Source organism: Nesoenas mayeri (genome assembly GCF_963082525.1).
Source record: "Nesoenas mayeri genome assembly, chromosome: Z".
Lineage (NCBI taxonomy): Eukaryota > Metazoa > Chordata > Aves > Columbiformes > Columbidae > Nesoenas > Nesoenas mayeri.
In genome coordinates this window covers 3,465,749-3,482,865 of record NC_137542.1, presented here as the reverse complement: position 1 = coordinate 3,482,865, position 17,117 = coordinate 3,465,749, and the positions used below count along the sequence as shown (strand labels likewise).

General features: G+C 44.1%; 1 protein-coding gene across 1 annotated transcript; it reads right to left on the bottom strand.

Annotated features, from left to right (window-relative positions):
• Positions 1-4,955: 4,955 nt before the first annotated feature.
• MBLAC2 (metallo-beta-lactamase domain containing 2) lies at positions 4,956-13,064 on the bottom strand. The gene is made up of 2 exons (XM_080362399.1): positions 12,570-13,064; positions 4,956-8,482 (listed from the first exon to the last, which is right to left on the bottom strand). The coding sequence occupies exons 1-2, from the start codon at positions 13,012-13,014 to the stop codon at positions 8,100-8,102; spliced, it is 828 nt and encodes a 275-aa protein (XP_080218525.1). The 5' UTR covers positions 13,015-13,064; the 3' UTR covers positions 4,956-8,099.
• Between the last annotated feature and the right edge of the window lie 4,053 nt (positions 13,065-17,117).

Genomic DNA, 17,117 nt, shown 5'->3' with positions numbered 1-17,117 from the left:
TCCTCCTGCTCTATGCTGCTCTTGCTTGGCTTATTGACTGGGCTTTGTGACCTGGCGTTGAACATGAGCCACCACCTCGCAGTTGTCTGGCAGTCACTGCAGACAGGTCTGGTTACTGCCACCATCCCTGCACTCGCGGGGATGTCACTGTCCTTGTCTGTGCTGTGGTTGCCCTTGGCATCCAGGTTGTCCTCCCTCTTGGAGCAAACCCGTCCTTGCTCCTCCATGGCAGGTGGACTCATATCTGTGATACTGAATGACCCTTTGAGAATGGGAGACAACATGTTCAGATCTCTGTTTCTAAACTCAGACAAGATTGCTCAGATAAAATTGCTTTTTACCTCCAAGGCCAAGAAGCTTGCCAAGACTAATGAGAAGAGATGCACACCTGACTAACAAATTTGCTCTAGCCTTTAGGTACATACAGCTGTCCTCTCACACATTTCCTACAGGACAGTAGGAAGTTTGCTGGCTTTGTTAATCCTGGCTCTAGGTGCTTATGTGCTTCACTGAACAAGTGAGAGCAAATTTTCCCTTCAGGTGCTGGAGGCAGGACTCCTACTCCTCGCTTTTCTGCTGGTCTACCACAGTGTTTCCAGAAGGGAGCACACAGCCAGGCCTGTGGTAACCACTTCTCATCCCTAACCTGGTTAGGTGACCAGTGAATGTGAGCTTGAAAAGATAAGGACAATTAGGGGCTACGAAATCCACAGGAATAAATACACCCCTATGTCCTCTGCCTCTAAATTTTATTATTCCCAGCCAGCGTCATTTGGAAGTGTAGGAAGGGAGAATATCTTACCATTTAAAATCCTTGGTGTTTGTAGTGATGTTGTTATTCTTCGCGCTACACTGTAAGAACTTCAGGGCAGAAGATCTCCAAGCAGATTCCTAGTGCAACTGGTGCTGTTCTTAACAGGATGCTATGGCAAAAGTTCTGCTCCAGTAACCAAAATGCCACTGTAAATTTAGTAAACCTGGCAGCAGCGCTCATGTTGTGCATGAAATGGACTTCACAAATGAAAAGGCAGGCTCAAATTATAATAGCTAAAAATAAATACTTGATTTGGGGGATGGTAGCTGTGAAGTGCAAACCCATACACTTTCAAGGCTGACTAAAGACCTTTTAAAATTACCATGTAGGAGTAGAGTGGATAAATTAGAATATCACTAGCACGTTCCTCACACATATATATTGCCAGCTTAATAAGGAAAATAATTTTTTATATGTGAGGTATACTTGAAGGCTTTATCACTAGCTCTATTTTCAGCTTTTAATTAGTTTTCAAACTCCTCTGTTGCTATATGAAGGCAATTTGTGGGGCTGTCTGCCAGCCATATCTTCCCTTTGAATTAATGTTTGCTTTTTTATTCCTAATTTTATTAGTATTTGAATTAATAAGTTTCCTTTTGTATTCCTATTTTTAGTAATATTTGACAGCACTATACTGTTTCTTTGTCCAAAGCTGAATTTGAGGGTCCAGGAGATTACAAACCTTATCCTGGCTGTTAAAAATCAGATCAAACATCAGAACCTTCTCAAGTAAAGCAACAAGCTGAACATACTCTATAGAAGCATTAACAAAGCAACACTGTGTTAATGTATGAGCTAGTAGTAAAGTGATTTTAACATCGCACTAGAGACTTGTCTGGGCTAATAATGCACCTCAGAGGACAAGATTGCTTTCTGACTAGTCTGGATATCCCTGTACTGCAGCAGTCTGTACATTGTAAATATAACTTAACATGTTTTTATCAGCAAAACCCCGATGTAATATTTAGCTTCAAATAATTTTAAATTTAAAATAAAAACCTGATGAGTGGTTTTTGATTACTTTTCAATTGTATCTGTTTCTGTGCTTCCTAATTTGATTTGGGAGTGAGAAGAAGAATTAGTTTTGGATGAAACTGGTTAGACATGAGAGATATTGCTTAATGATAGCAGTAATAAATGCATTAATTATAAATAATAACTTGAAACAGTGTTGGTTGAATTCTTAACCCTAGATCCTGAAAGTTAAATATTCATAATTCCTCCTTTGTCATATATTTTTACACCCTTACCTCCCTCTCTCTTTCCTAACAGATCTCCATTTTTTGTCCTCTTTGGCTACAGATGTCGGTTCTTGAAAAGCAAAGTGTTACAGCAGGCTTTAACAGCAGTTGTTCTAAAGCTCATTCTGAGCTCTGCTATACAGCATCTTACAGCCTAGGATTTAGCAGTAAACATGTTGGTGGGTTTGTTTGGTTTTGTTTGTTTTTCTGTCCCTGAAAATGTTCCTTTTAGCAGAAACATCCCGTGTTTCTTTCATAGTGACATGACAGCAAATAGAGATGTTCACTGATGTAAAAATAAAATGAGATCCTGTAGTACTGAAGTAATTAAAATGACTGTTTAATTTCCAGGTGTACTAGATTATTACAAAGATGCCTTACTCATCTGAGATAGCTACCTCACAGCATAGCATCTGTTGTAAAATACAAGGTGCAGTTCAATATGACAAAATAATGCAGCATTCATAGTTGCTGTAAATAAAAATGGTATGTAACCAGTAAGGAACTGGAATCAGATTGCATGCAGGATGAAAATTAGAATTTTACATTTTAAAACTTAAGTTCAAAGTGCCAATTAATGAAGCAAAATACTGATTGCTCTCAAGAAATCCCTTCTATATGAGGAGAGTATAGGCTGAATATGAGATGAAGGCACAGCAGAAGGTATAAGACAGTCTAAAGGCTATTCATATTTACAAAAGATACTGAAGCAGCCTCCTCAGACTCTCTGGCTCCTTCTCCACTTGGTAAGCTGTGAGGACAACAACGTACACCCTCCACGCAGAGGCTGGAGGAGTCACAAGCGTGAGGGAAGACAGGATCAGAATTCAGAACTATTTTGGCAAATTTGACAAGGTGGTCAGGAATCAGTGAAACAAAATGTAATGACGGCAAGTTGACAGTGCCTTATTTCATATGAGAAAGCTCCTTTGCAGAAATGCAATATGGGAAGTAACTGGATAAAAAATACTATTACTAGAGAACTTGGAGGTTACAAGGAACCAGGTATATGAATCAACAATATGATGTATTCGGAGGGGTGCAAACACGTAAGGCAGGGAAGAACCTGTTCCTTTCTGCTTGGTGCTGGCAAAGCTTGAGTGGTGTACAGTTTTGTGGGGCATAATTTAAGAGAAATAAAGAAACTGGAAAGGTCTGGGGAGGAAAAACAAAGGAACTAAATCTTTCCTTAAAAGTAATGTTCTTAAGCTTATAGTAGCTGACTGGTAAGTGTTTTCTGCAATGTAAGAACATGTACAGACACTGCATCCTAAAACAACATCTTAATTTGCAGAAAAGGGTGATTTGAATACGAAGAAAAGTGTGGAATTACCTTTATGGCCAATGGTGAGCCACAGGGATGCCACTTCTCTGTTCGGTTTCTTTTCCTGTGTTATGGAGATGGCAGATTTCAGATATTGTGAAGGAAAAGATTTCTGGAGGCGAGGAAAAGGTGAAAAAGATGGGGGAACTCATGGGGAGGTGCAGACATAAGTCTGGATATGTGGGAGGAAGCAGTAGCAGAGGCCGTGGGACAAAAGGAAAAGGTTTGTAATAGGCCAGAAACATGAGGCAGCTGGGGGACCAGAAAATGAAAAAGTGGCAGAAAACTGGACAAAGTGGGGGCAGGCAGACATGGGAACCTCTAGTTCTAAGCAAACATTCTGCTTCTCTGCATAAAGATGGTGTTAGGTGACCTCAAGATGGGCTTTCTCAGTCCTCTTTATTACTTGTCTGCAAAGTGCAATCAAGCATTCAATTTCTCATCTGCAAACAAAACCTGTGCCCTTATCTGCTAAACACCACTTCAAAACAATTCTTTCTTGTTACTAGGACAATTTACCATATCAAATCTGATGTCAAATATTATAATTTTCACAGCACATGTAATGAACTTCCTTGAACACCTGTCGGCAAAACCATTTATTGAGAAACAAGTAGGGACCGTGATGGATTCTGCTGACACCTTGAGTTCCAAGTGCTTCTGCTTCTAATGCCAAAGCAGGACAGGAGGCGAAGTTCTTGTAACTGGGGCACCAAAATCTGTTTGTCCTGTGCTGTGGTGACTCATGCTGTGCATTGGAACTCATTACCGACCTCAGATGACAGAGAAGGGGTTTGCACGTCTTTTATTTGACCCAGAGTGGAAGTTGTGTGTTGCCACATTTTATAAACTCAGATCTGAGGTGTCTGACTTTACCAGAAGTCGCCTTGTTCCTAGAAGTGTAATGGGGAATCACTGATTAGCAGTTGTACATCACTTTGAAGTGATGACACCTGATCAGCTACATTATTTCTGATTGTTTGGTTATATGATAAAAGACTCCTCTGCATCACCAAAATGGACAGAAGAACAAATCTGGGTGGGACACCCCAAAATCTTAATCTAAGAAGTGGAGCCTCCCAGCTGGCTGTTCGCAGGCTTTTTATCCTTTAGATAAAACCAATGTTGTAATATTTTTAAATTATTTTCATTTAATTGCCACATTTCCCTCACAATTACTTCACGGTTCATTCATCCCTCTCATAAAATTATCGTCTTTCTATCTATATTTGCCTTCAAGTGCTGTCCTCATCATCCCATAAAATTCAAAATTAAACAAGGTAAATGAGTTTTGCAAATAATATTTGTGCTAGTATGCAAAGAGATTGACTTGAAAACTGCACCTTGACACTGGAAACCCTGGGAGAAAGACAAATGCATCGTATTAACTGAAGAGCCACACAGCCCTGAAGTCCAGTTGTCTGGAAGGAAGCAGATCTTCATCTTTAAATAAATAGGTGCATTACACCTTCTTCACTGCTGGCCACCTCTAAAGATTTTACACTCCATTTAGAATGAAAAAGTGCTTAATGAATGGAAAAGTATCTTAAAAAATCACGACTGGACTGCATAGCATTATAACTTTTTTATTATTATCTATGATACAATTATTTTTTATATGTAAATGTTGTTTAACATCACAAAAGTCTTGACAGGTTACAGAGCAAAACTCCCCATCTGACTTTTTTGTCATATCCCCAGTCTACTGAAAATTGCATTAACACACATTTAGATTTTACAGATCAATCAACACAGTACTCAATGTACAAAGTACAAATGCTCAAGATGTTGCAATATTTAAACTTACAATTAAATATTTAACCCAAGAAGTGTTAAAGGGACACTGCCAAACTCTTATGACTAAAACTTGGTAATTCTTAACAAAAATAGAGACAGTTCTTTATACTTACTTAGTAGTGAATTTCTTATAATATAAAAATAATTTAGAGACCCTCAAAAACTACTTCCAACTGGACTGTAGCAGCAGTTGACTAACAAGCCCTGTTTGGGCCATGTTCATGTAAAGCTTACTTCTGAACTACGAAATTATTCCTTAGGTTTTGGTGAAGGCAAAAAACCAAACCAAACCAAAAAAAACCAGGCAATTACTGTTATCTACATACACTTAACAGACTTAAGCATGGCTTAATAGGGCATTTTGACGGAGATTTGGGTATTTAAGGATTTTGTAGCTGATACTGAGCATACATTTAAATACAAGTGATGGAGGATATCTTGCCTTATGAATTGGCCTGTGAGTCTTCTCCTTAAGAGCTCTGTTTTCACAATCCAGTACAATCTGGCTAAAGGGCTTATAATACTGGATGAAATAAACTGATAGTGGTATAAGACAAAATGCTAATTCAATGTGATCTTGCTCTCCTAATGAACAACTGCAAAATTTTAGCAACTGGCCTATGTATCGGCAGGCTTTGAGACAGACGAGGTCTCTCTGTCCACACTGCTGCATGTGGTTATCACCAGCCTTTGGAAAAGTGTAGAGCAAGATTACTACTGGTATGACACCACAGGTGGCTAATTTGCAGGAATCCAATCAATTACTGTTAGGTAACCACCTCTTCACTTGGACAACTGGTGTAAGATTCAATGCTATGTATTTCCTGAACCATTCTGACTTTACCTGCTTGCCACCTCAGATCTGTGATTGCCCGTTGTGAAACTCTGGCTATTGAGAACAGTGTCTGGACTGCTATGTAAATAAGAAAAAGAAACAGCAGCATCACACCCTGGAGTTTGCTCACTGGAGGGCTTTTTCGGATTTCCAGGCTAAACTTCTGTGTTTCTTCGTCTTGGCCAACTGAGGCCAAGACAAAAAGCTCCTAGGTTTGTTTATGACAGAAGTCGACCCACTGATCAAACACTCCCGATGTAATACAGATACACTTGGATTCCTCCAAAAGAGAGACTACAATCCGAGTGATAACAGGTCTTTCAAGGGCTGCACTGCTACACTGCTCCTGCCCGCTTAACATTTTTCTCCAGCTAGCGCAAACAAGAACTAGGCTCATTACAACTCATCAGGACAAATCCTAGTGAGGAATATACTCAATATAGTAAAGGCAGGAATGCAGTGAGCCGTGAAAGGAGAAAAGCATTACGTAAGATATTCTCTTCTGTAATCTGTAGACAGAGATGCTTTTTATTTCTCCAGAATTTACACCTGTGAAGACAACTACCAATTCCACTACCCTACTCCTTAGAAAGAGCCCATATTTTGGACTCCCTTTTTGTTGTGTATGATAAGAGGGGGGAAAAAAGCTTCCCCATAAAGTGAAAGCCAAACAAATGCAGTTAAACTCTACTAAAATTTGTGAAAACATTGGCACTCTTTTTAGGAAAGTATGTATGTATATATACAAAAATAACATCAGACAGTGTCCTTTTAAAAAGTTATCTATATATACTGTTAGAATAATTACACAAACTTTCACCATTTCAACAGCTTTTAAATATCACACATTCAACTTTCATAAGCAAGTTACAACATCATTTAGCATTTCTGAATGTATTCAACTTTTTTTTGGAACACAGCCAAATGCAATGCACTTTTCATAAAAACCATACACGCCAAACAGTTCATAGGCAAACAGTAAGCAGTTCCAGTTACATTCACTTTGCGGGAACACATGCACCAGGTGTTTAATCCAGCAGCTGCAGCAGGACAAAGTAATGTTCAAACCTCCATTCTCCCACTACCACAGACCATTAACAAACAACTTATCATCCAGTCACATAAAAACAGTCTTAAACACAAGTAAAACCTTTAAGTAGCCTGGTTCTCTCAAATTTAGAGAACGTGCTTTGTAAATAAAATTTATTTTACGAGCTCAGAAAAAACACCAAACACATCAAGCAAGGGCTCAATCGACCTTGTACAGACTACTCCAACACTTCAATTAATTAGTTCTCACACATTCTCTTAATTTCTAACTCTCATGCCCATAAGAACACTTCCCCAGCTGACGGTGAGGCGGCTCATTCTTGTTCCCGTCAGGGTGCAGGTATCCCCAGGCACAAAATCCTCAACATTCAGTCTGCTGTTCGATGCAAATCAAAACCTTTTTGGTAAGCTGATGTACATGTTACTTTCCAGCTTGGAAGTTTGTTCTAAAGCATTTTCATATGTTAGTAGATTATAAAGAAACTGCCACACAGCTACCTTGCAAAGATGCAGGTGATGATGGGTGCAGCAAGTGACAATGGCTGCAGAATGTCCCTCACCTCTCTCTGCCCACCAAGTCCTGCACAGGTGCTGTTCTTGCTTTGACCTAATGGTGCTGCTCCCAGCACACACCCATCGAGCTGTCTTAAGCCAAAACCTGAGCAGGAGTTGAGTGAAGAGTCACAAACATAGTGCTACATTAACAAGGTTTCAGGCACGAATGTAAAAACTCTCGTTTGGGCATATATGCATCTCTTAGAATCATAACAAAAATAAACCAATATATTTCCATCACAACACATGTGCAAACATGCCCTGAAAAATAAGCAAGAAAAATGGTAGCTTCAGCTAAAGCTACTAGCTTACATATTTTTTACAAAAATAGGAATAAAGTAGGCAAAAATAGGTGAAAATTTCTGCAGCTCATCTGCATCAATTTGCCAGCTCTCAACAAACAAGTACCGCTTTTGCTTGCATCAATGCTTTCACAAGCCATTTGCGTTTTCAGCAGGGAACAGATCACCCAAAATGTGGTCACTAAGTGCCTCTGGAATTTGTAACGTGAAGCACTATGCTTGCAATGGATTTCATGGCACAAGTAGAAACCTTGTGACAAACTCCAGCTTGTGAAATGTAGTTGGAAGCTAACCAATACAGCCTTTCTGCCCCAAATATGTTGAAGTGCCCTGGCAGTACCTTCTCCACGAGGCCTCTGTCCACCAACTCCATGAGGCGCCGGCAGCTTGCAACGTAGTCGCTTATTCTGCTGTAGGGAAGCCAATCAATCATGGATCCATCGTACACCACGTCTCCGCTGAACAAAATCTTCCGGTCTTTGTCGTGCAAGCAAATGCTGCCTCTGGAGTGACCAGGCATGTGCATGACGGTGAGCTGTCGGTCTCCAAGGCTGATCACATCCCCTGCAAACAAATGTGTTACAGGAAAACATATGCATTTATCATGTATGTTAAACACCACAAACAGTATGACCTACCCATACGCTGAGAGTTTATACATGCATGACAATGGGAGTGGGATGTTTATTTTCTTGGTGAATGCATCTGAAAGATACACTTGACATTAGGGTATTTTCCAATGATAGTTAACACAGGCTTGGGCTCTAGTAACTGGATCTACTCCCACCCTAATAAACTAAACAATGTGAAAACAAATGTGACAGAGAAAATAAAGCAGGAAACAAACAGAACACATCTAAGTTGGGTCTCCTTTGAAAGTTTACCAAGTGAGTGTTTCACAATTTATTATAATTTTACCCTCAATTCACACAGAATTCCGCTGCCGTTAGTTTTGAAAGGCAAAATGACAGGACATGGAGGAGAACCAAGACTGGCCTCTACACACTTTCTTCATCTCATTCAATCAGAAATATAAAACCAGAACTTTCTTAACATTTGGTCATTTTTGCCAGCTGGAATGCGACTGCCTTTTCACTGTACTGGCCACTGACCTGGTACTTCCTGCAGAAAGTCAGTCTAGGGATGGAGAACAGCCCAAGTAAGCCTGCTGTTGATTTTATCTGTAATGCCAGCTTAATTATAAACCATTTATTTGCAGGTGGTAAATATGTAAACTTCAGGGCTTTGTAGGGAAAGATGACCAATGTATAAGCAACCTTCTCAGAAGTACTTGCTTAACAACTATATGAAACAGTTCTAAAAGAAATAGCACCCAGCACCACTGTACAGTGGTACTTGTGTTTCAAGTTCCAAGGAGAACAAGAAAAAACTTAACCAAACCTCTACTGTATTATAAATCTGAAAGTTACAGGGATCTCAGGCCAGAGACAGGCATGCCACACATTTAGTCAAGAGTCAGCAAGCCTAAAGCAATTTAACTCTTGGAAGGCAGACCTTTTGTGACAGGACCTTTGGTATCCACCTGAAAATGATAGCAGGAAATGCCAAAAGAACATCTGGAAGTCACAAAAAAAACTAACATCTGACCATGTTGCACCTAACAGGGGTATGGATCTCTACATTTGGAGAAGCAGGTAGTTTCAAAATTACCAAAGAGAATTTTTAGCCAAATTCTCTTTCAGGGAAGTGTTGGGAAGCCTTGGCAGGAGAAAGAAACAGACCTGACTATTGAGAAGACTGTGCAATGAATGGTGAATGAAGCTACAGTAGAGATAGTGAACTTAACGGAGGAAAGTGTTTCGGTGGGTGTCAAACTGCTCTGGCACTGAAAAGAATATAAAGATACAGAGTATGGCATAGAAAAAAGAATAAAGAAGAAATGTACAGAATTTAAGAAAGATTCTTAAAATTATGAGGCTGAAGAGACAGCTGAAGGGAACTGTGAGTCTTACAAGACACAAGTGACTAGGAAAACACTAAATGATAAGCCACAATACAAGTAAATGCTATTTTAGCTAGAAGGGCCAAAATGAAAGAAGCTTGAAAGACCTAGTAAGGTTAAGGTCATGCAAAACCTAAACAAATTAAGCAAACAATGTTTAAGTAAAAGCTGCAGCTTTGGACTGTAGCAGAATATTGTCCCTGCCCCATTCTGTATTTTCAGCATTACTCGGTATCCTCACTCCACAGCAATGGCCCACACACAGAAATGAGACGCTAGTTGAATGCCAGATCAGATCTCTGAAATCTTCAGTCAGTTCAGTTCTGCTTTTCCAAGCACCTATGTGGGATCACAGGATAGTTTGGGTTGAAGGGCCCTTCCCAGCTCCCCCAGTTCCCTCCTGCCATGAGCAGGGACATCTTCACCAGCTCAGGTTGCTCAGAGCCCCGTCCAGCCTGGCCTGGGATGTCTCCAGGGATGGTTCATCCACCACCTCTCTGGCCAACCTGGGCCAGGCTCTCATCACCCTCAGGGGCCACAATTTCTTCCTCATGTCTCACCTGAATCTCCCTCCTTTAGTTTAAAACCATCACCCCTTGTCCTATTGATGAAAAGTTAATAAGACAAGTCTTTCACAACACAGGCTTTTGAGCAAGTTCAATCAGAGGAGACAGCAGAGCCATCTGGAACAAAGAGAAGGAAACAAACAGACCTTGAGGTGGAGGCTCAAGGAAACCCCGCTCCATCATGAGCTGGTGGTATTTCTATACCACCGGCTTTGCTCAGCTTGTACCGTAAATTTAAAGCACGCTGCACCCTGGAGACGGGTATAATCAGAACCAACAGGAATGAGGTTGACCAAGTGTAACCGTGAAAAAGTGCTGATAACTCTTGCCTAGGATGTAAAATGTTAACTGTGTGATAGCCAGTGTGCTAGCTTTGGGGAGTTACCACCTAGCACCCACCTCTGCATACATGTGAAATAAATATCCCCACTCTGTGTGCTGTTCTGCTTTTTGCACACTGGGTAAAAAAACCCTGATTTTTAGGGAAACACTATCACAACAGCCTCTACTAAAAGGTCTGTCCCCAACTTTATTATCAGCCCCTTTTAAGTATGGAAAGGCTGCAACAAGGTCTCCTCGGAGCCTTCTCTTCTGCAGGCTCAACACCCCAACTCTCTCAGCCTGTCCTCTTACATCTAAAACAGACAAGAAGAGACCAAGTCCCCTGCAAAAGGTGTCATCTGCCTGTCAGACATCCACTCTTTAACTTCTGCTACACCCTATTGTACAATTAGGCTATTTGTTGCCAAAATAACCCAGCCATTGTCGCCTATGAGAGACTAAGTGGAAATTTTTACCTGTAACAAGCCACTTCGGTAAAAGTTACATTTATGTACATTCTGTAAAACAATATCCTAATTCTTGGCAGTACATATTTCAATAAATTGCTTTGTTCTTACATCGCTATGCCTCGATAGTTTATAAATAATACAGGTCACCAGATGCCAGAACTGACTGACATGATGACACACTGTTAGAAGCCCAAGGCTAAACCCAGGGTGCTATATTAGTCAGTCACTCAAATTACCACTGAGCGATTCTAAGGAAAAAACAAAAAAATCCTGTATCAACAGGGAAACAGATCAGGCAAGCCCAGGGCATTTTTACATGTTTCTCAGTCCCTGTCAATACTTCCAAAACTGGCAGAAACTGGAATTTAACTCATTATATATCTATTTTGTCCCATCTTGCGACCCCCTACCATCTTTACCCTTCCCCTAGTTACTGCTGATTCAATACTTCTCGGCAATCATCCTGCTTGTTAATTCTTTTTGTGGCAGGATGTTCCTCTCCTATCCATTTTTACAGTTTCTCTTGCAGGATTTATTGGTCACTAAAACCCCAAGTTTCTCATTTGTCTTCCTGTTGTGCTCTTAAAGGAAGTCACACTTTACTTATGAATGTATAGCAAGTTTTTCTACACAATATAAATCCTTAAAGGCTAAACGTAACATCAAACTTTCTAAGAATTGAGCCACCACATTGGGGATGGCTTGTAGATTACGAAAAGTGGGTTGCAGAAGTGAATACAAGTGAAAAAACACCGTTAAAAGGAGGCCCGTGAAAAGTGCTGGTAACTCTTGCCCAGGATGTATACATGTTAACTGTGTGATAGCCAGTGTGCTAGCTTTGGGGAGGTACCACCCAGCATAGACATGAAATAAGTATCTCCACTCTGTGTGCTGTCCTGCTTTTTGCACACCGGGTAAAAGAACCCTGATTTTTGGGGCAACACTACCGCAACAGCCTCTACTAAAAGGTCTGTCCCCAACTTTATTATCAGCCCCTTTTAAGTATGGAAAGGCTGCAATAAGGTCTCCTCGGAGCCTTCTCTTCTGCAGGCTCAACACCCCAATTCTCTCACATCTAAAACAGACAAGAAGAAAACAAGTCCTCTGCAAAAGGTGTCACCTGCCTGTCAGACATCCACCCTTTAACTTCTGCTACAAAGTGAAAAAACACCGTTTAAAAGGAGACCCGTAAAGCCACACGAAAACAGAAGCAAGGCGTTACTCCGCGACACAGAACTCAAAACATACATATATATATTTTAAATCGCTTCAGCCCAGGCATTCACATGAACAGTAATTTCGGCGTGGAGCGCAGCCCGGGCCGCCCTTACCCTCCTGCAGCAGCCGGGTGGGCCGCACGGGCGGGACGCGGAACTGTCGCGCCCGCCAGCCGGGTCGCGGCTGTCGCGACACCTCCCGGTCCGACAGCCAAGTGACGGCCTCGTAGTTATCGCCCCGCAGCAGCGCCGCCGCCTCGGCGCTGTGCACCGCCACCTCCTCGAAGTGCTGCAGCCCGCCCGAGTGGTCGAAGTGGACGTGGGTGGCCACGGCCATGAGCGGCCGCGGCCCGGCCCCGTCGGCCGGCGCCAGCAGCCCGGCGGCGCGCAGGTAGTCGGGGAGGCTGCGCAGCCCCAGCCCCGCGTCGATCACCACGTCCCGCTGCGAGCCCCGCACCAGCCAGATGTTGGCCCGGTTGCTCGATTCGTAGAAACGCTCTTGGATCCAGAAAATGCCGTCGCCCAGGGGCTTGTGAGCGAACCACTCCAGCGCAGACATGGCCCGGGCCGCCACTCCGGAGACGACGAGCCCCCCCCCCGCTGCACGGCGCCGCGGCGGGCGGGGCGGACACAGGCCCGGCCCACTGCGGCAGCGGCGGGAGGGACGGCGAGCGGGGGAGCCCGGAGGGCGGGTGAGGGAGCTCTGAAGGGGGATCACTGAGGGACAGGTGAGGGAGCTTTGAGGGGAGCCCTGAGGGGCGGGTGAGGGAGCCGTGAGAGGCGGGTGAGGGAGCCGTGAAAGGGGGGATCTCTGAGGGGCGGGTGAGGGAGCTCTGAGGGCAGCCCTGGGGGCTGGGTGAGGGAGCCCTGGGGACCTATAGGTCAGGACCTATAGCCTCAGAATACCTAAGGGGCGTCCTGAAGGGCGGGTGAAGGAGCCCTGAGAGGTGGGTGAGGGGACCCCTGAGGAGTGGGATCCCTGATGGGTGCCCTGAGGGCTGGGTGAGGGAACCCTGAAAGAAGCCCAGAGGGGCAGGTGAGGGAGCTCTGAGGGGAGCCCTGAGGGGTGGGTCAGGGAGCCCCAAGCGGGGGGGATCTCTGAGGGGCGGATGAGGGAGCTCTGAGGCGAGCCCTAAGGGCTGGGTGAGGGAGCCCTGAAGGGAATAGGGGACCTATAGGTCAGGACCTATAGCCTCGGGATACCTAAGGGGCATCCTGAAGGGAAAGTGAAGGAGCCCTGAGGGCAGGTGAGGGAGCCCTGAGGGGTGGGATCGCTGACGGATGCCCTGAGGTGCAGGAGAGGGATCCCTGAAAGGAGCCCTGAGGGCTGGGTGAGGGAGCCCTGGGGGGAATAGGGGACCTATAGGTCAGGACCTATAACCTCAGGGTACCTGAGGGGCGTCCTGAAGGGCGGGTGAAGGAGCCCTGAGAGGTGGGTGAGGGGACCCCTGAGGAGTGAGATCCCTGATGGGTGCCCTGAGGGCTGGGTGAGGGAGCCCTGAAAGAAGCCCAGAGGGGCAGGTGAGGGAGCTCTGAGGCGAGCCCTGAGGGCTGGGTGAGGGAGCCCTGAGGGGAATAGGGGACCTATAGGTCAGGACCTATAGCCTCAGGATACCTAAGGGGCGTCCTGAAGGGAAGGTGAAGGAGCCCTGAAGGGTGGGATTGCTGACGGGTGCCCTGAGATGCGGGAGAGGGATCCCTGAAAGGAGCCCTGAGGGCTGGGTGAGGGAGCCCTGGGGGGAATAGGGGACCTATAGGTCGGGACCTATAACCTCAGGGTACCTAAGAGGTGTCCTGAAGGGTGGGTAAGGGAGCCCTGAGCAACGGGTGAGGGAGCCCTGGGGGGAATAGGGGACCCCTGCAGGGAAGGATACCTGAGGGACGTCCTGAAGGGCAGGTGAAGGAGCCCTGAGGGGTTGGTGTGTGGACCCCTGAGGGGAGGGACCCCTGAAGGGCAGGTGAGGAAGCCTTGAGGGGACCAGGGGGTCTCAGCCACTTCATGAGAGGGTGGGTAGGGGCGTGGGAATGAAACCCCCTTCTCTGTCGTGACAGGGCCGGGCGGTGCCAGGCAGGCCGCCGGGATCTGTCTACTGAGCAGGGACTAAAGAGTGGGGAGCAGAGCAGGGGGACTCTCCGGGGTGTTGGCAGCTCAGGGCTGGGGTGGCGGTGCAGCTAGAGGGGAGAGGGAGGGGGAGGAGACCAGGGGGATATTTGACCACGGCGGGGGTCAAAATAAACACAAAATCTCAGTACTGGGGAAGAAGCTGGAGCACAAGTGTGATGGGAGTGGCTGAGAAACCTAGGGGGTTCAGCCTGAAGAACAGGAGCTGAGGAGAGACCTTCTGATCTCTGAATGGCCTGAAGGGAGGTTGGAGCATGGAGGGGTATTGGTCCCATTTCCAAAGTAACAAATAATAGGACCAGAGAAAACGGCCTCAAGTTGCACCAGGGGAGGTTGAGGTTGGATCTTGGGTTCTCCTTCCCCTCTACACTGCCCTGGTGAGACCACACCTGGAATATTGTGTCCAGTTCTGGGCCCCTCAGTTCCAGAAGGACAGGGAACTGCTGGAGAGAGTCCACTGCAAGGCAACAAAGATGATTAAGGGAGTGGAACATCTCCCTTATGAGGAAAGGCTGAGGGAGTTGGGGCTCTTTAGTTTGAAGAATAGGAGGCTGAGGTGTGACCTTATTAAGGTTATCAATATGTAAAGGGTGTAATGAAGATGGAGCCAGGCTCTTCTTGGTGACAGCCAATGGTAGGAAAAGGGGTAGTGGATTCAAACTGGAACACAAGACGTTGCACTTAAATTTGAGAACAAACTTCTTTTCAGTGAGGGTAACAGACACTGGACCAGGCTGCCCAGGGAGGTTGTGGAGTCTCCTACTCTGGAGGCATTCAAGACCTGCCTGGACATCTTCCTGTGTAGCCTCATCTGTGTGTTCCTGCTCCAGCAGGGGTATTGGACTAGGTGATCTTTTGAGGTCCCTTCCAATCCCTAACATTCTGTGATTCTGTGTGATTCTGTGAATTTCTGCCTGGAAAGGGCTGTGGGGCATTGGAACAGGCTGCCCAGGGCAGTGATGGAGTCACCGTCCCAAGAGGGGTTGAACAGATCGAGATGAGGTTCTTAGGGACACGGTTCAGTGCCAATGTTAAACTAATGGTTGGACTCGATGATCTCGAGGGTCTTTTCCAACCAAAATGATTCTCTGATTGTGTGATTTTAAATTTCAGTCCTTTATCTGCTCTTCGCTTCCACTGATTGCACCTGCGTCTGAAAATCAAGGATCTGAATACAATCAAGAGTTTTCTGAGGAAGAGACACACAAGAACCTCCTCACACCCATCACTGTCTCACCTCCATTGCAGCCAGCAGGGACCGCATTTCCACAGGTCATTCCATCACGAAGACTGCTGCAGCCTTTGCCTGACTGACTGCCTGAGCAACAGCGTACGTAGTTTCAAAAGAATTGTAAAAGCTTAATTCTGAAATTCACCATCACATTTGTAGTGTAAATGGCACAGAAACTATCCATAAACACAAAAATGCATCCAGCTGCTCTATCGGCCATCCCTTGTGGCAGCTAAAACACTAGTTGTCCTGGCAACTTTGTCACCTCTGGTGACTTCGTTGTACAACTCAACTTCTCCTTCGTGATTTCTCTGATCATCTCTCACTTTCTGATGTCAGTAGACATAAACCTTCTAAGCTAGTATGCTTGAAAAAATAATGAGTTTCAGTAAAACCGTGGAGTTGAAACGCCACTGATTTGAAATCTTGTTGCTGCTCATCAGACTAATGTGCTATTTCAAGAGAATCTTACCGAGAGTAAATATTAAAGCAGCATTTTTAAAATGGAGATTTATATTAACTAAATTTAATGCAAATAATGTGTCTTTCCTTCCTAGCTGGACATCTCCCTAACTTTTTTTCTTCTAGTTTTAGTTCCCTTTTTTCACATCTAGATAAAATAATTGCTCATGTTTGAGGCTTTACAGTATCTTTTATCTTTCTTCATTCTGCCAGGCTCACATATTGCTTTTCATCTTGTTTTTTTTAATCTTGTTTTCAAATGAGTTTTCTTTTTCTTTTTCTTTTTTTGTTTAGTTTAGTTTGTTTGTTTATTTCCAGTTAATTTAATAGTCAGGCTTAGCTTTTGCTTTGTTGTCTTTCTTAAAATGATTTATTTAGGTCTCTCTGCTTATTTTTAGACAGTTTTCTGTGCTGATGAGTGATGTGGCAATATGTAATGTGATTTTGTTTTATCCAAGCAGAGCTTATTTGTGTTGAAGACAATAAGTAGGAAAATACTTGCATCAACCCGTTTCTAGCATTTAATAGAAAGGCCATTGCTTCAATTGAGGGGAATCATAAAAGATCGTAATCTCAAGAATGCATTTCTTTGCTCCTTTATAATAATTCTCCTCTGAATTCTGTGTTACTTTAGGCAAGTGTAGGTATTGTGCTGCTTCTTATTTCCTGTTTGAGCTAATTATCCCACCCACACGCTAATGGTGGGAATAGATGTGATGAATCAGGTATAGCAGTAAGTCTGCAGCACACACATTCTTTCCAAGCAGGGTGCAATACCATAACCTTGCAATTATTGTCAAACAGAATATGAGATTTCTGGGCTGGGACCTTGAATGTATTTTTATGT

Excerpts from the sequence above, each read along its gene's own strand:
- MBLAC2 (XM_080362399.1), bottom strand. The coding sequence starts at position 13,014 with ATGTCTGCGCTGGAGTGGTTCGCTCACAAGCCCCTGGGCGACGGCATT. Across the intron at positions 8,483-12,569 it reads CACCCGGCTGCTGCAGGAGG|GGGATGTGATCAGCCTTGGA; the intron begins GTAAGGGCGGCC and ends ATTTGTTTGCAG.